The 27,564-nt window shown below is 40.8% G+C and overlaps 1 protein-coding gene across 4 annotated transcripts in view; it reads right to left on the bottom strand.

Annotated features, from left to right (window-relative positions):
• Positions 1 to 2,871: 2,871 nt before the first annotated feature.
• Positions 2,872 to 27,564, bottom strand: part of rdh1 (retinol dehydrogenase 1) — a 40,514-nt gene continuing 15,821 nt past the window's right edge. For 3 of the 4 annotated variants that reach the window (XM_039757565.1, XM_039757564.1, XM_039757566.1), the window contains exons 2-5: positions 15,572 to 15,902; positions 8,305 to 8,563; positions 4,676 to 4,839; positions 2,872 to 3,504 (exon numbers count right to left, since the gene is read on the bottom strand). In XM_039757565.1, the coding sequence (XP_039613499.1) occupies positions 3,266 to 3,504; positions 4,676 to 4,839; positions 8,305 to 8,563; positions 15,572 to 15,878 (969 nt within the window). In that variant the 5' untranslated portion in view covers positions 15,879 to 15,902 and the 3' untranslated portion in view covers positions 2,872 to 3,265. Of the gene's footprint in view, positions 3,505 to 4,675; positions 4,840 to 8,304; positions 8,564 to 15,571; positions 15,903 to 19,162; positions 19,189 to 27,564 lie in introns of those variants that run through there. The other variant, XM_039757563.1, reaches the window with a different exon arrangement.

Below are 27,564 nucleotides of genomic sequence, written 5' to 3'. Positions count from 1 at the left end.
CTCAGGCAAAAACAGCCACAGTTCCATAAAGAATCTCACAATCAGCCTGACATTCTCATTACCCAGGATTTCCAAATGTGATTGGGGCACATGGGACTGATCAGAGTGGAGTTTGATCAAACATTATTTGGAAAATGTACCTCTCCTCCAGATGTATAATCAGACACAGTGTCTTCATCAAATATTTGACCTTCGTCAATATCTCGTTGGTCAGACACAAGTTCTAGGTATATGACATTCCCTGCAACTGACCCAACAAAACAGAGGGCTATATGGAACATACCTATAGCACACGTTTAAGAACAAATATATGCAATGACCATCCTTTACCTGAAACGAAGTGACCACTGCATCCTGCTACTGGTTCTGAAGAGGAGCTTCCCCCCGGAATGCCCTCAGAAACAGGGCGATGGGCATTTTGCTGGAGAGCCAACTCTTCTGCAAGGGTTAGGTCTGGACTGCATGGAAATCAATTGCTTGTCTGCCTTCTTATTAGCTTTAAAATTAATGTTTTTTTTTATATTATATACGATTCTATATGTCAACAATTCCTTAAATAGTTATATACCAATATTTTCCAGTTTGAAGTATATTCTTGTACTTCACTTTAACCTGTTCCCGTGTTCTCCTTGTGCTCACGTTTGATCTGGAATTATGACATATTAAATAATAATTAATCTGACACAGGAAATGAAACGCTTTATTCGGTAAGTACAATGCACACTACTTAGCGTTTAATTTGTTGGCCATCTTTTCTGGTTTGGGCTGCTTTTGCAGTGTTAACCCCTTGTGCATATTAAATCTTGAAATTCTTCATATCCTTCGAATAAAAGGTCTTGCTCCGCTTGTGTGAGAAAGAAAAAAAAATGCGCCCGTTCTTGCGTGATTTTGTTAGGACCAGTCCATCACAGGGAAATAATGCACACTAGGGCCAATTTAATAATGATAATAATAATTCATTACATCACCAATCCACTTAATTTGCACGTCTTTGGACTGAGAGAAAACCAAAGTACCCGGAGGAAACTCACACAAACAATGAGAGAAAATGCAAAGTCCACACAGGGAGGAACCCGGGATGCAAACTTTTGGTCTCTTTACTGCAAAAGAGCAGTGCTAGTAAAGCTAGTAAAGAAAAAACCTGAAAGTAAGGACCACTAAACCTCAAAAACTCAAGGTGAGGGAAGCTTGCTGCTTAAAGTAGATGAAAATATTCTTGAAACTGACAGAGAGAACGTAGTCAGAGACATGAAAAGTTGATTAACCAGAAGGCAATCCTGTCTTTCCTCGAAACCAATGAGCAAAAACAAAATCCCAGTGAAAAGTTTGAAAAAAAGAAGTCTTTTAAAGCTGGAAAATAAAAAGAAATGATCAACAAGGAATTCACCGATACCTGGAAAATTAGAAGAAAAAGTTCGACCCTTAAACAGTCGTGTTGATGTTATCATCTTTGTTCTATCACGTTAAAATGTGGGAAATATTATCTTGGTAATGAACTGTGCAAATTCCAAAAAACAATGGTGCCCATTGTCCAAAAACAAAATGGCATCCAAAAATAAAATAAAGGGTTGGCAACACATTTAACTCTTTTAGGGCTGAGGTTGACTTTTGTCAATATTCAGGGGTAGAGGACAATAATCAGCTGTAAACTGCAACAAAATTCACCCTTACATTTTAGTTTGACTCTCTTTGCTAGAAGGACAGTTACATAGCTTTGTTGGTTTGACCTCAATTTCCTGCACGTGCATGAGTAGCGAAGAGCAAACAACCTTTAAAATGGCATCGACATCTGGCCAAAGTGAATGTACAAAAGCAAAATACTCCATGGACGTTTCACATAATTTTGTTGAATAGGACTCTTACTTGTCAGACTCAGAGTTTGATGCAAGTGAGATGGATATTGAAAACGAAAGTAAGGTACCAGCATCGTCTCATCTGTCCCCAGCTGATTGTGGTGCTGAACACTTTTTCGTGTAGTGTTTGCCTGGTAGGACCACCGCTTACAATGACAAGAGGTACAAACCAGATTGTGTCACACTGCCACCACCGCCACCATCACCGCCGCCCACCTACTGTTACTAAGACAGCCAGGCAGCCAGCCCAAAGTTTGTTCCTGCTGAGCATTGAGGCGCCACTGCCACCAGAGATGCCAAACATGTGCCAACAGCAGACAGAGCACATAGCAATAGACATTTTATGTTGATTCATAGGTGACATGAATGCTTTGTGTGCTTTCCAGAAAACTGAGTTTTTTGGAAAAAAATATTCAGCCCTCAAAGAGTTAAGGTGAATTAGGCATTCGACTAGGGTACAGATCATAAGGGGGAGAAAAGCTCAGCTGCACGGGTTTGCTACCGAACAGTCGAATAGCGCACTAATAAACTTAGCCTGAGGCACAAAATAACCTAACATCGGCACCGAAAGAGATATAAACTTTTTTATAAAGCTTTTTAGTAATCAACGAACTGCAGAAATTGATTTGTTGGGTCTGAAAACCACGATCACTTCAGAAAAGTGCACAAAAATTGCTTTAGGACATTGGTTCTCAACCTGTGGGGTGGGGGGGGAGCGCAAAATAACAAAAAGGGGGGCGCGAAGATATGAACAAAAGAAAACAAGAATCGAAAATATGAAAAATACATGTATTGAAACCAAAACAAATTAACTGAAACTACATTCTGATACTAGAAGATAAGTATAGAGTTATATAGGTATAATAAAATATTCATTTATGATATATCATTAATTAAAAAAGAACAAATTGGTATTAGTGGGCTCCTTTCAAAAAAACGTTTGGGGGGGGGCGCAATAAAAACTGTTATGAAAACTCAGGTCGCGAATACTTAAAGGTTGAGAAACGCTGCCTTAGAGAAGAACCGTAACAAGGCACAGTGGGAAAACATAACACCCGATTATGGCTAGCGCTAGTGCTTTATAAATATCAAAAAGCAGCCATAATTAGCAGGACACCTCAGTAATTAGTTCGAATTTTAAGTTCCACACCCAAATCCCAGTTCTTAAAAAAAATAGATGTTGAAAATAAAAAAATAAAGGAAACTAAATAAAAGGGAAAAAAGGGTAGGATATGGCCGGTGCTCCAGTCAAACATCTCATATATGTATGTTTGTACAATGTATTCATTTTCAAACTCTGCCGTGACGTGAATTTAAAGGTAAAAGTGCACAGCTTTTTTCTGGAATCATCTTATGGATGCCTGTAGTTGTTCAGCATGTTTCTTTTGCTATCTGTGGGGCTCCTGCTGCTGTTAGTGACGCGTTGCTGTCACACCTGGCTCAGCCGGCTCTGGCATTAAGCTTCTAACCACTCGATCCGTTAGGGCTGTGGGCAGGTATGAAAGAGGAAGCCAGAAGAGCTTTGCATCCCATCCTGCACCGTAGCGTGTCCGCGGGTACTTGGCTGTCAAGGCGTGCTGCATGCAGTCTGTGACGTGTGATGTCTTCGAACTTAACAGCAGGTTCATTGACGTTTTCTGGACTTTTATATCTGGAGGGGATGAGAAAAAGGAAAAGATAGTTACAGTAAGTATGACCTCTGCTGAGGCTTTAAAAATGTAGTCAAAGGTTTAGAGATAGAATGTTTGAATTTCATGGCTTGTTAGTGTTTTAACTCTACCATGTCAGTTCATCTTAAATCATAGATTTTTTTTTGTATCATTCAAGTGATTTAAAGCCTAAAACAGATGAGCAATTTTCAGTTCTTCACTTTCTCTTCAGTTTCCTTCTGAGTATTTAATTCAACCAAGTAGTGAATGATGAATACACACGAGTGGAAACTGAGACAAGCTTGATGGAGAACTGCTGGCTGCTTTGTCATTTGCATCTTATTGCTAATGAGGAGCAGTTAAAACAATGAATACAGCTGTTTAAGACTAAAATAAGCAATTAAGTGTTCAAAATCTTAACAAGTGAGACAAGCAGAAAAACGTCACTTGAGCAATAAGTGCTTCTTCAGAAATGAATGATTTCTCATGAAGTAATTGGGTTGGAACAAAAACCTGAGTCAAATGACTCAAAAAATATGGTGGAGATAGTTGTATGCGACTCTCTCATAAATACTCTCCCCAAGATTCTCATCCGACAGGTCCATAGGCTCTCCTGGGACACCATGAGCCATGTCAGACAAGTGTGCCTGGGTGACAACTTCAGGGCTTCATAACTTATAGTTCCACCCTAAGCCAAGCTTTGGCACTGTCTTGTAATACTTCTACAGATGCAAAAACCAACAACTTGCTGGTACATGATATGACTTCAACCTTCTGGAGCTCCTGGACCCGGCCCTTCTGCCTCACTGACTTCATAACTGGCACCTCCACCATCTCTCTCCAGTCTAAGGATAGACTCGCATCTGTGAAGAGGTTTCTCTCACTACACGTTAAATTGTGTTTATTATTTTGTCATATAATGTACAGGGTTTGCCTGAGGATGCTCCAAACCTTCATCTTTGTTTCATTTTCAACATACAGTATATGTTTTACAATACATACAGTATCTCCCTTTTAAAATTCTTACCAATTTCAGCAGTTGCTTTGTAAGAGGTACCAAACAATCGTTCTTAGTATATTTTGTTATATGGATAATCGATTTGGGTAATTCTGCTAATAATCACACTGAAGGATTAATCACAACTGTCCTGTCAAAATGAATCACACACTTACATCTGTCAATGTAGTCCGACCCGTAGGAGCCTTTAATCTCAGGCGTCAGGGCACTCCAAAGACTTCGCAGCTCTTTCTCAATAGGCTCTAAATTTGTGATCTGAGTCTTGAAGAATCCAGGTTCTATGATGCTGACTTTGATGTCAAAGTGTTTCATGTCCTTCCTGAGAAAACAAGATCCAATTCAGAAGTAGCACTATGTAAAATGGTGGCCAGCTCACCTCATTAAACTAATAGGAGATGGGGATGAGGATCTGGACTGGACTAAGCTGTGAGTGGCATCAGCCATGTAGGGAGATAAGTGTATTGGAAAACACTTTTTCATGAAATACAGTAGATGCACGGTGGATGGCCACGTTCGTTGCAAACACTGCTAAGCCACCTCGTGCTCATGACACAAGCATTTAACTTTTGCCAAAATTTGTCGCTGCGTTTTTAGCTGTGTTGTTATTTTCTCTTTCAGTTTTATATTCGTAGCCGTCACTGCAGTCCTTGCTTTTCTTTCCCCAAGTAACCAATCAGAATTGGGGAGCGCCGATTCTTCAAAACGTTTAAGGAACATTGAAATATCTTCGTAGAACATGTTTAATTATTCTATCCTTCATGACACTCCCAGTGAAGAATATAGATTATTTAAATGAAGTTAAAGTTTTATCTGTATAATATAATACACATATTTTGCTGCATTTCACCTTAAAAATGATATCGTCATCATATGTAAATACGCGCTTTATAAAGGTTTGCGATATTATAACTGTAGTGCAAGTTTACAGTGGGGTGATTGTACTTATAAGTACAAACAGTTCTACAAGGTGCAATTGATTGAGTGCATTTAAAGTTCTTGGGATTAAACTGTTTCTGAACCGCGAGGTCCATACAAGAAAGGCTTTGAAACGTTTTGCCGTGGCTGACACAGCGTGTGCTTGATGCTGTATACCGATAATTCTCTTTCCGATCAGCTGCTGCTGTGATTCACACTCAGATACAGTGATATAAATACTCCGAGTGGTGCAGTGAGAGTAATATGGAAAAAGATGATCCACTGTGGCAACTCCTAACGGGAGCAGCTGAAAGAAGAAGGTGCAGTTAGAGTAACAACGCTAAAGCAGTTATGGTATTTAGAATACTATGGCTATTCCCTGGACCATTATATTGTTACAAGTTAATTACAATCAGATGCGTTACACTAATAAACAATTTGCAAATATACAGTACAATAACAAGTATTTATAAAGCCGCGTCAGGAAAATAAGGTGTAACCACATAGGAACAGTAGCACTGCTATGACGCTGGGTGCCACCAGTCTGCAAAACCGAGCGGAGAACTTGCGTACGACAAGGTATGAGGTACCGTGGAAAAGTGCTTGGCTTTACGCCAAGTGTAGGTTTTATACATCGCGATTTGAACGTGGAAAAGTTCTTACGCAACATTTCTGTGCGTACGCACCATTTATACATGAGGCCCCAGGAGTGGTCGACCAACAAAGATCACTCCAAGAGCAAGGTGTGTAATAGTCAGCAAGGTCACAAAGGACCCCAGAGTAACTTCTAAGCAACTGAAGGCCTCTCTCACATTGGCTAATGTTCATGTTCATGAGTCCATCATCAGGAGAACACTGAACAACAATGGTGTGCATGGCAGGGTTGCAAGGAGAAAGCGACTGCTCAACAAAAAAAAGTTGCTGCTCGTCTGCAGTTTCCTAAAGATCACGTGGACAAACCAGAAGGCTATTGGAAGAATGTTTTCCGGATGGATGAGACGAAAATAGAACTTTTTGGTTTAAATGAAAAGCGTTATGTTTGGAGAAAGGAAAACACTGCATGGTGGTGGTAGTATTATGGTTTGGGCCTGTTTTGCTGCATCTGGGCCAGAACGGCTTGCCTTCATTGATGGAACAATGAATTCTGAATTATTTCAGAGAATTCTAAAGGAAAATGTCAGGACATCTGTCCATGAACTGAATCTTAAGAGAAGGAGGGTCATGCAGCAAGACAACGACCCTAAGCACACAAGGCGTTCTACCAAAGAATAGTTAAAGAAGAATAAAGTTAATGTTTTGGAATGGCCAATTCAAAGTCCTATTCTTAATATACAATCAAAATGTTGTGGAAGGACCTGAAGCGAGCAGTTAATGTGAGGAAACCCACCAACATCCCAGAGTTGAAGCTGTTCTGTACGGAGGAATGGGCTAAAATTCCTCCAAGCCGGTGTGCAAGAATGATAAAAAGTTACCAGAAACGTTTAGTTACAGTTATTGCTGCAAAGGGGGGTCACACCAGATACTGACAGCAAAGGTTCACATACTTTTGCCACTCATTATGTAATATTCGATCATTTTCCTTAATAAATAAATGATCAAGTATAATATTTTTGTCTCATTTGTTTAACTGGTTTCTCTTTATCTACTTTTAGGACTTGAGTGAAAATCTGATGATGTTTTAGGTCATATTTATGCAGAAATATACAAAAAATTCTAAGGGATCACAAACTTTCAAGCACCACTGTAGATAAATAGGAAAGGCATTGTACAGGGTGAGCCAAGATGTTGACCATCATTAGCGATACACTCTTCGAGACAATTTCTGAACTCTTGCATGACTCGTTCAGCCATTTCATGGGAAACAGTAGCAATTTTGTGGCAAACAGCATCCTTGAGGGCTTCAAGGTTTTGAGGTCTGTGTGTGTATACCTTTGACTTGAGATAGCCCCATAAGAAAAAATTGCACCGAGCAAGATCAGGCGAACAAGAAGGCATCCTGTTGAAACCAGGCATCCACCATATCCATTTCTTCCAATTGGTGCTGCAAAAATTTGTCCAGCATTTCAATGTAATGTTGTGAAGTGACAGTGACCATTGCTCCCTCCTCCACAAAAAAGTAAGGGCCTATAATGCCAAATCCTGTAACGGCAGACCAAACTGCAACACGCCCACTGTGCAGTGATCTCTGACTAAGTTCTCAAGGGTTGGCTTTAGCCCAATAGCGAATGTTTTTCTTATTTACTATTCAAATGGAAATGTTTCTTGTTGCTGCACATGACAATGGCATCTCAATGAGCAGTTTGCAGAATGTCCGCGCACAATTCTCCTCGGCTCTCACAGTCCCTCTCAGTGAGTTCCTACACTACCATCACTTTTTATGGATGGAAATTAAATTAAAATCCTCCTCAGAAATGCCTAAGGCAGTAGCAGGTTTGCACGCCAAACGTCTAGGAGACTGGAAAATTGATACCGTTCCATCTTGGATGTTTTCAGGTGTTCGTACAGTCCGAGGACGGCCTGGAGATTTTCTGTTCAATGTTGTACCTGTCTTGTCTAAATTTCACCACCCACTGAAGCATTGTGTTCCAATTTGGGACATCACTGTTAGGAGGAATGCTGAAGTGTGTTTGGATGGCGGGCTGCATATCGATCATGGATTTAATGTTTTTGAAGAATGCTTCGACAGCAAAAGCACAGTGTGCACCAGACCAAGACATGTTGCCAGCTGAAAACTACATGGGATCACCTATCAAAGGACTTCTGTCCCAACCCACTCAGCTGCCTCTACCTCGAGAAATGTGGTACTTCATTTTGGCTCACCGTGTATAATAGATAGATATATAGATACTGTAGATAGATAGATAGATACCTTAAAGTATCGGAGAAGGACTCCACACCAAATTTCGATATGCAGTACCCACCACCTCCAAAGGCAAGTCGGCCCATGATACTAGACACATTCACAATCCGGCCTCTGGCTTTCTTTACAAGTGGAAGAAATTTCAAAGTGACCTCAATGGTTCCCAGAAGATTAACGTCAATAACTTTGCGGAAGCTTTCTATCTGAATCCAGTCTGTAGGAGGAAGTGCTAGTAGTATCCCAGCATTGTTGACGAGGCCCCATAGACCTAAAAAAAGAAATCAGACACCATGCTGAACACATTTATGTTTGTAACAAACTTAGAGGCAGGTTTGTGTCACCTTCTTAACAGATTCAGTTTTAAAAGTTAAAAGTTAAGCAGATGCATCTGATAAATATTGATACTCAGACTAGAATGGAAACAGAACATCAATTTGAGACTTTATTTGCAGAAGAGTCCACTTATCCAGTTCAATATTTTCTCCAGTGTACTTGCGGTCCACAGAGGAGGCCTTGTGGAAGAACATTCAGATGAGACAGCCCTTGTTAGGGTTTTGGGTTTATTCATAACAAGAAGTGGACAAGTCCAGGAGATACTTTGTCTTGCTTGGTTTCATGCAGTTCTAGGTCACCTCTGTTCATATAAATTGTTGGCCTCTCATTGAACCTCATTTTTTAAATTATCCTTATGGGTGGAGTGGTAGCTCTGAGGCTAGGGATCTGCACTGAGAATCAGAAGGTTGCCAGTTCGAATTCTGTAAATGTCAAAAGTGATTCTAATTTGTTGGGCCCTTGAGCAAGGCCCTTAACCTTCAATTGCTCAATCCAGGGTATGATGTTAACCAGCATCCAGCCCTTCAAGTAGGCCCTCCAACATGCAGGGAAAAACTTTGGGGTTGGTGGCAGAATTGGCACTCCAGCCACCATACAAAAACCTCACACTGATCCATTCAATCTGAACTAGTGTGGTGCTGAGGTGTCACCCATTGGATGGCTGCACGCGGGTCCTAATTTGGGATCCTGAGTTGGTTTGTCATGTGGTGGGTGCGGCAGTGCACTGTATCAGTGTGTGCTCCTAACTTCTCTCTCTTCGTGTTTTGTAGAAGCTACATGCAGATGATACATGACTCATTAAAAGTAAACACTACAAAGGCTGAATACAAGTGGGCTTCATGGTGGGACAAACTGTCAGAGAGGTGCAGGATAAGTCTGGGATGAGGAGACTAAGGTCCCCAAGCGTGTTATTGTGGAGGTGTATAGTGATTAGGGGCTAAACGTCAGACAACAGAAGGTGCTGTTGATGAGGTGCTATGGTACACAGTGATATGGAATGAATGAATACATATCAGCCATGAGATGATATTCAGCATAGTGATGGAGGGGAAAACGTCCAGAAAGTTGCTGATGGTGGGCACTATTGATATGAAAATATGCTACTTGCTAATAAGTGGTGGACCTACTGTATACTTATCAGTCTTATATGATATTCTGTATAGGTGATGAAAGGGCAAATGTGCAAATATATGATAGAATACACTGCTGTGTATGATGTTGGTGATTTAAGGATATGTGTGCATAAATACATATCTGCCAGTAGGGAGCAATGTTTATGAGATGATTTTGAGCATGGTGATGTAGGGGTACATGTGTAAAAATCTGCCGATGTTGGCACCATTGTCATCAGAGCATACTGCATGCTGATATGGAGGTCTTATACTGATATAAAACAATAGGTGGCACGTTGATGATTACTGACATGAAGATCTTCTGCATGCTCATGTGTTGCATGTGCTACATAGGACAACTTGGGCCACTGTTCATGAGGTGTATAGGGTCACTATTGTCACAAGTACTGAGTAGTGATTCTCTATGATGATGTAGGGGTAAACATAAAAAACTGCTGATAGGGGCAACTTTTAACAAAGGGGTATACCTGTTGTAGCAATCAGGCAGGAATGCTGCGGAAAGGGTTGTGAAGGCCACTACAATAATCCACAAAACATCCTAGGACCTTCAATACACTCTCCAGATGTAGCCTCACCCCAAATCAGCCAGCCTCCAACTACTACCTGCAGGCTGTGGGCTACACCGATGCTGAAATTGGGGAGCTGCTTTAAAAGTTCAAATTACTAGATAGTCCTAGAATATATCAAAATGTCTCACAAAGTTGAGTGGAACCATAAACTCTCCAGCTTGTTGAGGTAAGTCTCACAAAGAATCTTTATAAATGAAGGTATGTACTGAAATCAATAAAAAAAAAAAATACAAAAGCAAAAAGGCAGAAAAGGCCTAAAAAAGCAATCCAAGGTAATCTAATGCCAATACATAATCTGTTAACAAAATCCAAAGATAGAAGCAAAATAAATCAAAGAAAATCAAGAAACAACAAAACATAAACTCCAACACAAACTGAATGACCTGCTGCTGAGTTTTTTCTCTCTACTCAATGTAAACTCGAAGGGCGGTAGTGACCACAGGGTGGCACCGCCTCCTGGGGTTCCACCCACAAAACATATGGAACATTTAAAGAGACAGTAGAAAAATGCTAAATAATAAACAAACATAAAAGAAAATATATACAAATATGAAAAATAATAGTCATCAAAAACAACATTGAAATTAAAATACACAGAAAACCTGGCTGACCCATAATAATACCACATACTGCCTGATGCTGTGCATAAGGCATCTGTCTGTCAGTAATGCGTAGAAATATAAGTCACATAAAATGTATAAACTGTTGCTAATCTCCTCTGTTGTGTTTCTCTTTTTGGTATCTGCATGTGGCACTTGGTGCCACTGCTCTACTACCAAGCCATTCTCCTGCCTAAGGAAAAGTCATCTCAGATCAAGAATCGTTGGAAACATCAGGTGGAAAGATTCTCTCAGCAGACTGAATGGCCAGTACAAACTCCATTATAGAAAATCCAGGAGGGGGTTGGCGGCCAGCTGGCCAAGGTCTCCAGGACTGCATGGTGTCTGACTTTACCTTTGACTTTCACTTTTAAAATTTTTATCTCCTCCATTGTTCAACAACTGATCATACCATAGAATACCACCTGTGTTTCAATACAGGTCATTCTCCTGAAGCTAAGTATATTCGGATGGGAGAACATCAAGGAAAAAGCTAAAGTTGTTTACTGGAAGAGGTGTTTGTGAGGCCATCAGGGGTGCTTACCCAGTAGGCTTTGTGTGGATCCCAATGCCCAAGTGCAGTGCAGTGACGGAGACAATATGCTGTAAGTATGGTGCCATCCTTTGGATGATATGTAAAACCAAAGTCCTGACTCTCTGTGGGCATCTTTCAAAAAGAGTAGAGTGTACCCCATTGTCCTGGCTAAACTGCCCATCATTGCTTTGCCCATTCTGACCCCCTAATCATCCCCTGTCTCTCTAATCATCTCTCCCAATCATTCATTCACCATCTAATAGCTATTGTGCAATAATGGCTGCCTTTGCATCATTCAGGTGGGTGCTACACAAAGGTGGTGGTTGAAGTGGCTCTTTGTAAAATGCTTTGAGTAGCAAGAAAAGCTCTACATAAATGTAGTTAATTATTATTAATTATGCTACTTTGTTTTTTGTGTGTTTTAAATCTATATGTATTAATTCTATATTTAGTAAGTAGCATAATCTATGCTTGAATTTCACCTGAGAAGTTGTTCACAGTACTCTGCGCCTGCACCAGTGAGGAGCGCTGTACAAAAATAAGTTGTATTGTATCACCATGTTCATGATACCAGTTTGAGATGATGTCTGCTTTGTGACATGATGGATTATCATGCTGGAAGTAGCCATTAGAAGATGGGTAAATTGTGGCCCATGGTCAGCGACAATACTCAAAGAGGCCGTGGCATTCATGGGATAATTGATTGGTATTAACAGACCCAAAGTGTGCCAAGAAAACATTCCACACACCATTACACTTCCACCAGTATAGACTGTTAACACAAGGCAGGCTGGGTGCATGGATTCATGTTGTTGGTGCCAAATCCTGACCTTACTATGTGTGTACAAACAAAATCAATCCTGTCTTCTGCTGTCCAATGTTACTGAAGGATATTCAAGTATGTTCTGCATTTTTATAAAGAACATAATCCCAGGGAGAAGGCATCCCCTGCTGGAGACAGTTTTTGAGAAGGATGGGATGCAGCCTCATGCTGTGACTTTTGCTTTAATGTTAGCTAAGGAGGGACCAGCCACATCCTGGCTACAACTAAAAAGGGAGATGGCTTCCCTGGAGTTGTAAGTTGGTGTGGCCGAAGCTAGGTTTAAGACGTTGGAAGAAAGTGTAGCAAGCAGTAGGAGAAATTCTTTGTGTGATCACGTTGTATGCAAATCGGGCTTAACGGTACAAAGGATTAGGAAAATTACGGAAGTTAAAAAATAAATGCTAGTCTGGTCTGAGACATCCATAAAATCATAAATCTGAGTTCAGTAACAGTGTTGGCACAGTAGCTGAACTGAGTTCTCCACCAGAGGAACACAAGATTTGATAAAGGTGGAAAGTAGCTAAGGAAGAACATTTCAGAAAGAATTGGCTACCCTTATTCAAAATATGGATGTACAAAAATGTGTCAGAATTAAGAAAATAAAATGTGAATCAGTGCTAAATCCGGCTAGCCGGTCTGCTGATCTCACCAACTCTGTACAGTTTGGCTTACTGCTGCAAAACTCCTGCCAGGTCAGTACACAACCTTGGGGTGGTGAATGATGAGCAGCTATCTTTTTCTGACCACATTTCTACTGTCTCTTGTTTCTGCAGGTTCACGCTGTACAACATTCACAAGATCAGACCTTATCTGACAGAGTATGCAGCACAAGTTCTGGACCAGGCTGTGGTCATGTCGCGTCTGGACTACTGCAACTCACTTCAGGCAGGAGTACCCACATGTGTAATAAAGTCGCTGCAGATGGTGAAGAATAAAGTGGCCCATCTTGTATTTAACTAGCCGAGATGGGCATGTGTCACTGTACTTGTCAGGTCACAACATTGGCTCCCTGTAGTAGCACACATTAAGTTCAAATCCCTGATGCTTGCTTACAGAGTAGTCAGTGGGTCAGCACCTGAGAATATGGAGACAGTGGTAAAGTTCTTATACTCATTCTCTCAAATTTAAGGTCTGCCAGTGAACAGTATCTGGTGATGCCACCTCTTCGTGGTATCAAGTTTCAATCCAAACTCTCCTGTGTGGTTGGTGGAACAGGCTGCCCACCTCCATCCATTGTGAAGAAGGAACATGGGAGCAACACACCTCGGCTAAGCCGACTTCCATGGACCGAGCAGGGGAGAGGCGACATTCTCTGGCAAGGTAGCCGACCTGATCACAACGGAAACATCAACACTCAGAGCCATTGCCGAAATACCTACGGCGGTGTCTATAACCAGTAGCCTCTCCAGATGTGGTCACAACAGTAACAATAGAAGCCCAGAATGGCCTTTCCAAAGGAAACTAGATGTTCAGGGTCCTGAGCCCGCTGTTCATTGTGACAATCTCAGGCAGTCGAGAGTGTGCCCCTGGCGGAGCAAATACACCACCCTTTCTCCAAGCAGCCTGGGAACCTTCTAATCGTTTGTCCAAGGTAGAGAATGAGTCAACATCGTGACGAAAAAAATTTGTCCCAGAGAACTTCGGGAATCCCTGCCAGTACCACATCACTGGCTGCTTTCTCCACAATCCGCTCAATCAGGTCCCCCTCAAACAAGCTGTAAACGAGATTAATTAAGTCCTGCAACTCAGCACGAACAGGGTGAACCAGGTCCAGCTTCCATTGGTGAAGTGCAGAGCACTTAGCCAAGAAGCTTGAAGTTTTACGTAGAATAACTTGTTGCTTCAGGAAATCATAATCACCAAGCTTATCGAGAGGGACATTTCGCAACACAAGCAGGGCATCTCTGGACAAATATGGGACGATGATGGCAGCCCAGGTTCATCTATCTCAGAGCATCAAAGTCGAAGCGTGTTCAAAAACTAGCAAGAACATCTTGGGGTTGTCCGTAGGACTCATCTTCGCTAGCAGATCCTTAGGATAGAATAGGAGGCAGTACATCTGAGTCTGGAGGAAGCGGAAAATTCACATTGTCCTGAGGATCAACCTGTGCAAGCATTTCTGGTACCACCTTCATGTTTGGGTCACAGAGTTGCACAGATTCATTCAAGGTTTTCAAGAAACAGAAACTTTATTCGTAAACAGCATAATAAAGCATAAAGAATAAAACAGGGGATGTCTGTAGGGAAGATATACAAGGCAGTGAACCAAAGGACAGCTGCAGTACAGGCTTTTAAATGTTTAAAGAGCAAACCTGCAGCTGATCTAGCAAAGAGGAGATAAAAAATGTATTTTTTCCCACTGAATCACTGTTTAAGAGGGGGTTTCAGAGGAGCGGCCATGTCTCCTTGGGGCTGCGTTCAGGTTCTTCACACCGTACTACTGACTCCCTCAATATATTTAAGAAGTGATTGAATACCCATCTTTTCTGTGAATATCTGTCAATATATTTTTGGTTAATTTAAGTTTAAGTGCTTTATTGATTATAATCTATGATTGTAAATGGATGAGTTATTACACCTTGTGGCAATCAACTTTAGTTACCAGCCCTATTACACTTGCTGAACAAACAGTTCCAGGCCCTAATGATACTAGATTGTGTACCTCTTTTGTAAGTCGCTTTGGATAAAAGCATCTGCTAAACAAATAAATGTAAATGTAAATGGTGAAGGTACAGTTTTAGAATTACCTTAGTTAGGATACACACAAAATAACTAATGCTGCAGGATCTTTCTTTTTTTTTTTGCTTCCCCACTTCTATACCTAAGCTGCTGCAGACCATTCCTTCAAAATCCTGGCTTGTTTTTTAGGCTCAGCTATGGGACGTTCTATGGACAGGTATGTGGGTGTCTTTCCTAAAACTGTGTAATCAATTTAATTGACCACAAGTGGACTCCAAACAAAGAGCAGAAACATCTGAAAAATACAATGGATTTCACCTGAGCCAAATGTTAAATGTCATAGCAGAGGGAATGAATACGTGCGTCAATGTGACATTTCAGGTTTGTGTTTGTAATAAATTTGTTAAAATTTCTAAAATCTTGTTTTTTGCTTTGATTGCTTGATGTAGGAAAACATAAATTGAAATGAGTTTAGCAAAAGGTTGCAACATAAACTGTGAAAAAAGTGAATGGGTCTGAACACTTTCTAAAGACACCGTACATTGGGGCAGCCATGGGATGCCCTCCACTTCTAACTGAGTTCACACCAATTGTCTTTAGCTCACCTTTTTCCCCAACCTCTGCCTTCACAAACTCCACTGCTTCATCGATGTTTTTGCCATCCACCACGTTCAAAAGTACCGTCTTCAGCCTGGGGGTGGCAGTAGTCTTCAACTCGGCTGCCCCTTTCTCAGTCAGACATGAAGCAATTACATGGAATCCTTGGTGGTCCAACTGTTTCGCTAGCTGATTCCCAAAGCCTGAATCGCATCCCGTGATGAAGACACGTTTACGGCCAATGTCACTGATTCTCAGGCTGTCTCTTACAAACCAGACAAGTGCAGTCAGGAAAGCACAGGCTGCCAGGACCATACAAAGTGTGTCTAATGGACAAGACTGCAAAAGAAAACATTAGAAAGGACTTCAGTTTGTGAGTCAAAGAAGAGGCAAACATATCCATAGAGACAAAGGAGGACCGCATGTTTCCTCAGCTAATATAGGATTGAGGGCAGTCCCTTGATGGAGATGGATAAGTGGCCCAGAAAACTCAAATAACATGATAACACAGGCATGGAAACATAGAAATAAAACTGTAAACAAGACTAATAATAATAATAATAATAATAATAATAATATTAATATAAATAACTAACAAAATATTAACATAGATCAGTGGTCTTCAACACGTCGCTCACAAGCTACTGGTAGCTCGCAAACCTTTTCAAAGTAGCCCGCCAAAGGATTAATGAATTGTATATAAATGTAAAAACTTGATTAGGCAAATTAGGGGTGGGAGATCTTTACAAAAAATCATATCACGATCCACAATCTGAATTGCAATCTTTCTTTTCAATGTGGCATACACTTAAGAGAATATCCGGGCTCAAATTCATCAAGACCTAAGTTGCACTTTATTTTAAATATCAAACAAAGTTGAATTCAATTGTTCAATCGTTCACTAGCCAAGTGGAGTTACGGTACACGCCTCGAAGCTGGCGAGTAAGTGAGGAAGGCCCCAACCCCTCAGTCTGCTGCTTGTTTCTCAGATTTGCCCAAAAAAAAAAAAATCGGTATTGCAAGCGAACTATTATACATAGCGAAATGAGAGTAGTTGCAAAATCAACCAGAATGTTCAAGCAAATTGTACAGGGTGGGCCATTTATATGGATACACCTTAATAAAATGGGAATGGCTGGTGATATTAACTTCCTGTTTGTGGCACATTAGTATATGTGAGGGGGGAAACTTTTCAAGATGGGTGGTGACCATGATGGCCATTTTGAAGTTGGCCATTTTGGATCCAACTTTTGTTTTTTCAATAGGAAGAGGGTCATGTGACACATCAAACTTATTGGGAATTTCACAAGAAAAACAATGGTGTGCTTGGTTTTAACGTAACTTTATTCTTTCATGAGTTATTTACAAGTTTCTGACCACTTATAAAATGTGTTCAATGTGCTGCCCATTGTGTTGGATTGTCAATGCAACCCTCTTCTCCCACTCTTCACACACTGATAGCAATACCGCAGGAGAAATGCTAGCACAGGCTTCCAGTATTCGTAGTTTCAGGTGCTGCACATCTCGTATCTTCACAGCATAGACAATTGCCTTCAGATGACCCCAAAGATAAAAGTCTAAGGGGTCAGATCGGGAGACCTTGGGGGCCATTCAACTGGCCCACAACGACCAATCCACTTTCCAGGAAACTGTTCATCTAGGAATGCTCGGACCTGACACCCATAATGTGGTGGTGCACCATCTTGCTGGAAAAACTCAGGGAATGTGCCAGCTTCAGTGCATAAAGAGGGAAACACATCATCATGTAGCAATTTCGCATATCCAGTGGCCTTGAGGTTTCCATTGATGAAGAATGGCCCCACTATCTTTGTACCCCATATACCACACCATACCATCAATTTTTGTTCCAACAGTCTTGGAGGGATCTATCCAATGTGGGTTAGTGTCAGACCAATAGCGGTGGTTTTGTTTGTTAACTTCACCATTCACATAAAAGTTTGCCTCATCACTGAACAAAATCTTCTGAGTAAACTGAGGGTCCTGTTCCAATTTTTGTTTTGCCCATTCTGCAAATTCAGTGCGCCGATCTGGGTCATCCTCGTTGAGATGCTGCAGTAGCTGGAGTTTGTAAGGGTGCCATTTGTGAGTAGCTAATATCCGCCGAAGGGATGTTCGACTAATGCCACTCTCCAGTGACATGCGGCGAGTGCTACACTGTGGGCTCTTGCTGAATGAAGCTAGGACAGCCACTGATGTTTCTTCATTAGTGACAGTTTTCATGCGTCCACATTTTGGCAAATCCAACACTGAACCAGTTTCACGAAACTTAGCAAGCAGTTTGCTAACTGTAGCATGGGAGATGGGTGGTCTCGTAGGGTGTCTTGCATTGAAATCTGCTGCAATGACCCGGTTACTGCGTTCACCAGACATCAACACAATTTCTATCCGCTCCTCACGTGTTAACCTCTGCGACATGTCAATGGCTGTAAACAAAGAGAAACTTGTAAATAACTCATGAAAGAATAAAGTTACATTAAAACCAAGCACACCATTGTTTTTCTTGTGAAATTCCCAATAAGTTTGATGTGTCACATGACCCTCTTCCTATTGAAAAACAAAAGTTGGATCCAAAATGGCCGACTTCAAAATGGCCACCATGGTCACCACCCATCTTGAAAAGTTTTCCCCCTCACATATACTAATGTGCCACAAACAGGAAGTTAATATCACCAACCATTCCCATTTTATTAAGGTGTATCCATATAAATGGCCAACCCTGTTGAAAAAAACCTGACCTAAATCTGTTAAGTAGTTCGCTCATGAAAAGCAGACAGACATTGTATTTTATATATTATATACAGTAATCCCTCCTCGATTGCGGGGGTTGTGTTCCAAAGCCCCCCGCGATAGGTGAAAATCCGTGAAGTAGAAACCATATGTTTGTATGCTTATTTTTATATATTTTAAGCCCTTATAAACTCTCCCACACTGTTTATAAATATTCCCCGCACAGTTATACAGCATAAACCCTTTGTATTCTCTTAAATATTAGGTAAGATTCATTGAAATTATGTATGTAAACACACTGTTTATATAGAGTAAAACCTAAATATTATTTTAAAGATATCGAGTGTCTCCAATATCACATATGTTACAGCCATTACGATAGACAGGCCACCCGCAATAAATACGTACAATGCAAGAAAAATTGTATACAGTAAATGTGTGTACAGTGACACTAAATGTACGTACATGTACTAAGTACTGTAAGTAGAAAATTAATTATGGTTACTCACCAACAATGACACAATGACTTGTCCGATAACATTGAGTTTAGTTTTACTGCACAACAAAGGAGAGCGTTACAGCTCTTCCAAAGTAGCCACTTCAGGCGATTGTGTAGCACCGCCGTTGTTCTTCTTCAATCCAAATCCCTAAAGCAGATTCTATCCAGACTACTGCCTTATTACATCCACTTACAACTCATTTTGCACCCTGGTTAAAAGGACACTGCGGCTGTAGATCTTATATTCTTTCCCTACTTTTTAAATAAAAAGAATTGTAGCCACATTGATGCCATAATGGCATTCTACAGCGGTGTAGCTTTTCCCTTCCTTCAACATATCCAAAACTTTTACCTTTTCGGCAATCGTTAACATCTTCCGTTGGCGCTTGGGCACGGCCCCTAAAACAGTAGCAGGAGCAGATCGCTTTGGAGCCTTAATGAAGGGCTTGACTATGCACAAAGAAAAACACAAAAGAGTACAAAAGTTAACTCCTTACACAGCGAAACACGTTGATGATGAATGAGCGAGATGAGACTTCCTGGTTAACGCCGTGGAATCAAATTTGGCGCTCTGTCGCTGAGCCAATCAGCACACAGGAACTCTGTGCTCTGATTGGTTAGCTTCTCAGCCATCCGCCAACAGCGTCCCTATGAAATCAACTGGGCAAACCAACTGAGGAAGCATGTATAGTCCCGGAAGTAAAATGACCCATTGTCTGCAGAACCCACAAAGCAGCAAAAAATCTGCGTTATATATTTAGATATGCTTACATATAAAATCCGCGATAGAGTGAAACCGCGAAAGTCGAAGCGCGATATAGCGAGGGATTACTGTATTAGTAAACCTTCAAAACAATGTGCAGTTAAAGTCTCAACAGCATTCTCAGCATTCCTGGAGTTTAGTAGAGCCAGAGAACTATAAGAATCTTCACCAAGCAGTTCTGAAAATGTCTGCTTTGTTTGGGTCTCCATACCTCTGTGAGTCTGACATGAATGTCATGAAATCAAAGTTCAGAACAAGACTGAGAGACGAACATTCAAATGACTCCATAAGAGTGAACCTCAGTGGGTACTCTCCACCAGACACCTGCCTATCTTGTTGACTCCATGCAGTGCCAGTCATCTGACGAACTAAAAAACACATCACACATGAAACTGGACCTGTGAATAAAGTGACACAGTGACATGTGACAAAATGACAAAGGAATAAAGGAATATCTGTGTGTTTGGAATTGCATTGTTTTGTTTTGACAGCATTCATGTTTTAATCCAATAGTGTGAGATACTCTAGAAAATGCATACAGACATACAAAATGCACTTGCAGGTGAGCTAAATATTTTTTTGTGATGTTTTAATGCAAAATGTGAGTTGTGGACACTAACATTTTGTAAATGTTCAGGCTAAACAAGCGCATTCAGTTTGTTTCGGTTGAAATAAGCTATGAGAATAAACGTTAGAAAACATGAATAGCTTTTGCTCATTTTCATTCTGTAAAAGTAGCTCTCAGGGGAAAAAAAAGGTTGGAAATCCCTGACATAGACATCCATTTTTCAACCCGCTGAATCCAAACACAGGGGTCTGCCGGAGCCAATCCCAGCCATCACAGGGCAGGGTGCCAACCCACTGCAGGACACACACAAACACTAGGGCCAATTTAGAATCACCAATCCACCATGTCTTTGGACTGTGGGAGGAAACCCACACAGACACAGGGAGAACATGCAAACTCCACACAGGGAGGACCCGGGAAGCGAACCAGGGTCTTCTTACTGTGAGGCAGCAGTGCTACCACTGCGCCACCGTGCCGCCCCTGACATAGACAAAAGAATCAAAAATGAACAAAAAGAGACAAAACAGGAATCTGATGTAGTCCTGGAATCAGCACCGTTGTTCTTCTCTGGACTTTCTCTAATGCTGCTAAGTCTTTTTTTTCTTTGGACTATGGAGTTTTCCTCCTTCATTGTAAAAATAATCCCATTCACACATGCACCATTCTTCTAAAACCCCCCATTTACATGAAAAGCAAACATCAAGAGCGTGAAACAGGCGGATAACAAAGGGAATGTCATTCAGATTATGTCAATCACCCTTTTTTTTTTCAAATGTCTTTTCAGTGTGGAATTTGTGAAAATACGGGCGTCACGGACACTACCTGGCTATTTCACTACAACGTCAATAAATAAACGCTTGGAATCACAGCGGGCTTGTATGTTAAGAGAAAACATTTTCTTACTGTTCAAATAATCCATGAAATTTGTGGGTGGCTGCTTTATTTGTACATGAGTCCTGGTGAAGCCCTGCTACAAGTTCCTCTGCTTTGGACCCAGTGACAGGTAAATGTACAGGGTGGCGCAGGGAAACGGGACATTCTGGAACTAGGTGTTGGTGACCCTGGCAGTTGTTTGGAATCAAAGCGACCTCGTTTAGAACCCCTCACCATTAATTATAATGGAGCAGTGGAGAGGCGCACAGCGAGCATTCATTGTAAGAATGGTGATACTGGGACTGCTGCACAAAGGGAATTACCAGTTACGACGTCACGATCATGTCCTGTCTGCTCATGCGAATACAACATGGGTGCGTAATTTTAAAGAAACGGGTTCAGCCTTAAAAAGGAAGTCACCAGGTGGAGCCACTTCACGTACTGCCCGACAGTCGATGGCAGCTACTCGGCGATTGTTTGGAAGACGTGTCATTTCACGCAACAGTGACATTCCATGGCCTCCGAGATCCCCAGATATCAACGTTTGTGATTTTTATTCTGTGGGGACATCTTAAAAGCCAAGTGTACCGCACACGTCCTGTAACCATTGGTGAACTAAAAAGGAGGACTGAAGAGGAAATCGCTGGCATTCCTCTTGACGGGTGACGTCGAGCAATGCAGGCTGTCAGAATGTGAACTGACAAAATGAACAACACCTTCAGGGATATTTTCTTCAAAACATAAAATTAATATTGATTACCTTAATTGCATATCCTGTACAATACATTTCATCATTAAATGTATTTTGTAACGTGTTTATTCGTGCATTGAACGTCAATTGAAAATGTCCCATTTTCCTGCGACACCTTGTATATAAACAGGGTCCAAGTGGACTGTTTTTGCTCCACACACTTGCCTTACTATTTTAAAACCGCCTGTCTTGACAGCACAAAGGTGTTTGCCATCTTGCGTAATCTCCCCTTGTTTGCTAAATGGTGGAATATGTGGGCAACTTTTTTGACAACACTGACAGGCAATCTCGTTACAGTGGTCTTTCCTTCAATGTGATGTCCTTGACACATGAAAAATCTCTTCAGCAACAACCACTTCATTCTCAAAGTTGTCCCACCACCTAGAGGTGTGTGTCATTGGAGTGTTTGATGTAGCAGTGACCTCCGTAGTGTATTCTGACAGTGCTGTTGCTCAATATCGTGATAAAGTATTTGTACATTTTATGTAAATATGTAAAAAGTCCTGTTAACACCAGTACTACTTTAGCTACGACCGCAATTGCACAAAATTGCCTCATGTAAACCAGCAAACTCTAACGTTACAAGCCAAAAACTCAACTTTTCCCTGTCTATATGTGAACAGGGTAGACGGAGTTTCTAAACATCTCCACCCTGGAAGGAGGTTTTCAAAAGGTCCGTTTTTAGGGACCTAAAATGCAGTTTGCTTGTGGATGAAGGGCCAAAATACATAGAAAAAGCTTTGTTTTAAAAAATACCTGGCTATGTGTGGACAGGGTCTCAAACTGTACACAGTACTCCAGGTGCAGCCTCACTATAGTGTATTACATAATTGACCATCCTTGACTTCTGCTTCACACCTTGTGATTAGAACATCAGAAGAATTTTGCATAGCACAGGCCATTCACACCAGTCCTCTCCACTTAATTCTTCCAAAATAGCATCAAATCGAGTTTTCGAAATTCCTAAAGTCCTCCTGTCCACCACACTCCTTGATCACTTATTCCAAATGTTTTTGGCTACCTGTGTAAAGATATCTTCACAAGTTTTCCAACTGTGTCCCCGTGTTCTTGATGAACTCATTTTAAACTCCCCGTCTCGATCCACTGTACTAATTCCCTTTATAATTTTAAACACTTCGGTCAGGTCTCCTCTTACTCTTCTTTTGCTTAAACTGTAAAGGCTCAGCTCTTTTAATCTTCCCTCATAACTCATCCCCTGATAGCCCTTAATCAGCCTAGTCGCTCTTGTCTGGACCTTTTCTAATGCCGCTATGTCCTTTTTGTAGCCTCGAGACCAAAACTGCACACAGGACTCCAGATGAGGCCTCACCAGTGTGTTATAAAGCCTGAGCAGAACCACCTGTGATTTGTACTCCACACATCAAGGCGCTATATAACCTGACATTCTGTTAGCTTTCTTAATGGCTTCTGAACACTGTCTGACAGTTGATAGTGTCAAGTCCAATATGACTCCTAAATATAGAAAGACTAAAAGGAAAGAAAATTAAAAAAGAAAGAAAAACATCTGACTTGACAGTCCTAGTCCCACTGAGGCAGAAGTGTGCTACAGGGACTCCTATATACCAAAAGAAATACGCCTGCATAATGTTTTCGCCATGTTAAGAAATGACTCAATTCTTTTTTCATCTGTGGACATAGAACTGATGTGACTGGCCAAAAAGCTCCAGTTTTGTCTTATCTTTCTACCAGGAGCATGATGGCTTGTCAATATGCATTTGCAGCAAATTCCACTCTGGCTTTTTGATGTTTTCATTTCAGTAGTACAGTCCACCCAAGTGTGTTTCCATTGAGCCCACTATTACTCAAAAAGCAAGGAGTGGCATGATCAGACACCGATGGACCCTGACCTTGGAGTTGAGCTTGTATCTCTTTGGAAGTTGTCCTTGGCTTTTTGTCTACCATTTTCACTGTCCTCCTGACCATTCTAGGGTCAATTTTCCTCTTAAAATTGTGTCTAGGGAGATTGGCTACAGTCCCATGGACTTTAAACTTCTTAATGATATTTGCAACTGTTGTCACAGGCACATCAAGCTGCTTGAAGATGGTCTTCTAGCCTTTGCCTTTAACATGCTTGTCTATCATTTTCTTTCTGATCTCCTCAGATGACTCTCTCCTTTGTGTTCTCTGGTCCATGTTGAGTGTAGGACATGCAATGATACCAAACAGAGGAGTGATGAGTTTACCCCATTTAAACAGGCTGAATGACTACACGATTGGAGACGTGTAATATGTATTCAACAAAACAGCTCTCTCAGATTCATTTAATTAGGATCTTTTCTAGGGGTGACAACAAATGTGTCCAAGCCATTTTTGGATATCTTTGTAGAATAAGCAATAGTTAATCTCTTGTTACACTTGCTTTGCTTTACTCAATGACATTTCAAAGGCATATGGGTATACAGGGGACAATGGCTTTTCCTTTCACTTTTCAGGAGGTGTACAGTAAATTTTCAATGAGCTGTAACAGTACCAACAAATTTGTCCACGGCCGTATTCTTCACTTATTACGGAAGTTTGTTAAATTCTTGTGAAAGTGATGGCTTACACAATTTTCGCTTACAATCAAAGATTTGATGATAAGATGAATTCACTGGGAATTAACCATAATCCATTTTGGACAACAAGACTTAAGCAAATGACAATTAAAGCAGATAAAGACACTTTAAAATATCATTTGCATACACATTCTGAAACATATAATTTGTATAAAAGAATGAGCAATGATATTCTGTTGTATTTGAATGACTGAGTGTATTACAGGTTTCATTAAATTTTATACAAACATTATTTGTCGTTTGAGACATGAATTGATAAAACAGTTGTAACAGATATGGTATGGTACACATCCAATGTGAATGGAAAAATAGACAGCAAGGCTCTTTGGAATTAGAAAATAATGAACACATTTCCAGAGACCATACAAAAAAACATCAAAATATTTTGACCACCATGGTTCTCATAATGTAAAAGAAACGAAATTGAATTTTATAACATGAACAATTAGCTTTTGCAGGTCGGTCAACTTATGTTAAGCCATCAGACCCAGGAGGCATGCTAACAGGTGAGAGTTGCGGGTGGTGATACTTCAGGCTGAGTTACAGGGGAACAGGGCAGAGCAATAGTCATGTGCAGTAGCTGGAAAGTGGCATAGTGTTGGAGCTTCCACAAAAGAATACTGATGCACAGACTGAAGATTCCGTTTTAGGAGATAAGGGCAGCTCACACCTACTATGACAAAACACACCCTTGCCAATTCGCTAGTACTGTAGCAGCATCAATACTACCATATGCCAGGTTTATCTGATCACAGAGTATTACCATCACAGTTGTAGGGCAATATTACCTGGCAGGTCAGCAGGACAGAAAAAGCCAATCCCACTAAAAACCCACCACCAGAGTCCAGGGGCTATATGTATAAACGGTTTGTATGCAAAAAATGTTGCGTATGCCCATTTCCACACTCACATCACAATGTATAAAAACTAAACTTGGCGTAAAGCCATGCACATTTTCATGTCAACTCAATCCCTGGCGTACGCAAGTTCTCCGCTCGATTTTGCAAACTGGCAGCACCCAGGGTCAAAGCAGTGCTTTTGTTCCAGTGTGGTTTCACTTTCTTTTTAAGATCCACATCCCTGACGTGACTTTATCAAAAACACTGAAATTAACCGCATATTGTTTATTAGTTTAAGGCATCTGATTGTAATTAACTTGTAACAATATAATGGTCCATGGAATGGCCAAAATATTCCTGCTTTAGCGTTGTTACTCTCATTGTACCACTCAGAGTATTTTTCCCACTGTGGTATCACAGCTTTACAGCAGGTGATCGGAAAGAGAATTATAGGGATACAGCATCAAGCACACACTGACTCAGCCATGCACACAGTCTATTTAAACTGCTTTCATATGACAAACACTTCAGAGCCTTTCCTGTAGGGATCTCGCGATTAAAAAACAGTTTAATCCCATGAACTATAAATGCAGTCAATCAGTCCATCAAAAGCTCCTGGTAGAACTGTTTGTACTTATAAGTACAATTACCTCACTGTAAACTTGCAATATAGTTATAATATTGAACAACCCGAGCCACTTTATAAAAGTGTATTTACATATGATGACAACTGACTTCTAAGTCAATTTAGATTTCCCAACGCTATCTTCTTGGAGCTCTTGATATCATTTTTAAGATGAAATGCAGCAAAGTATGTTTATTACATTATACAGATAAAATGTTAACATCATTTAAATAATCTATATTGTTAATAATTAAACGTGTGGACACAATGGACAGCGTTAGCGACGAGCTTTCAGGGATTGTATTCTTGCTGGGGCTGGCGCGACCCTGGATAGACAGATGGATAGAATAATTAAATATGTTCTACTAAGATATTTTAATGTTCCTTAAAAGTTTTGAAGGATCTGCTTTCTCGGCTTACGTTTGAAAGAGATAGTACTGCTGCAATAAATTATTTCATCAAAGGTCACACAGGGCGCAGCAAGTATTTTGTGGGCGGCTGGAACAAGTTATGGACGGGACACCAGCTCATCACTATCACTGAATGTAATGTATGCTGAAGGAAGAGAAAGCCCATTTAAGAAGCATGTAGTGATTCACACACATACAGCACATAGAAGAACACATACAAAACAAAGCATTTAACGTGCTACTTTAGTTACGATGGGATTTGAGAAAGTAGTAAATGAAACGATTTTAAGATGAAGTTTATGACGTTTTACTTTAATGACAAAATAAGATACATGATTAAAGTGAAATGTCGAGATTAAAGTTGACATTTGGACATTTTTTACAACTTTGTCCCTATTTTGTTTTTCTTTTGTCTGTACCCTAATAAGCTTCCATTTGACACTCAGATGGTGGGCTATGACTCGCCTTTTCATGCCGACTTTGATATCTGACAAGTTATTTTTTATTTCGGGCACTGTGCGACTTTGTGAACTTGAGCTTTTGAGTTTCTCTGACACTCTATGTTACTCGATCAACTTCATTTTGTTGTTTATACCACTGTTTAAACCAACAAATAGTACATTTTCCCTTTCCTCCACTTGGTATTCAGTGAAATTCTTCTATTTTCCCCTGTGCTTTTGCCATTGTCTTTTCACAGAACGCAAAACATAAGGGGCTATTTATATCGATTTGCATATTCAAAGAGACGTAATTCTGGGATGAGACGGGGCAGGACAGCAGTCACGTGCGTTACTTTTCACGCTGACCGGGATTTATGGAGCGGTAGAACTGGAAGTTGGCATACGCACAGATTAATGCATCTGGATTTTTTGTGCGTACGCACATATTGTTTAGGCCCTTCAGCTGTTTCCCATACGCACGTGTGTGACAAGAGATACAGATGAATCAGCTGCTGGCTTGCATCTGCTGCTACCAAGCTGCATGTTCTGCAAGTCTCGCTGCGCATCGATCATTTAAAACCCGTACAGAAGCTGCTGCTGCCGTGCTGCGTGATCTGCAGGTTGTGCTGCGCGACGATCATTTAAAAGCCTGTACAGCAGCTGTCCTTTTGTCTCACTTCCTTGTCTCGCGGGATATTAAAGTGTCTCCGAGAAATTTTTTATAAGTAGGGCGTGACATGCAAATAGTCTCGCGGGACTTCAAACTGTCACTCTGAGATGATCACATATCGACCCCAGATTTTTTATATAATAGATACAGTATCCGTGTCTGTTTTCATGGCACCCTACTGGAAATCGCAACAACAGAGCCATTCCTCACAAAGGTCCTTCCTATTTACATATATCCAA

This window comes from Polypterus senegalus, chromosome 6 (genome assembly GCF_016835505.1).
Source record: "Polypterus senegalus isolate Bchr_013 chromosome 6, ASM1683550v1, whole genome shotgun sequence".
Classification (NCBI taxonomy): Eukaryota; Metazoa; Chordata; class Cladistia; order Polypteriformes; family Polypteridae; genus Polypterus; species Polypterus senegalus.
Note: the sequence above shows the minus strand (reverse complement) of the source record. Positions and strands in the feature narration are given on the sequence as shown.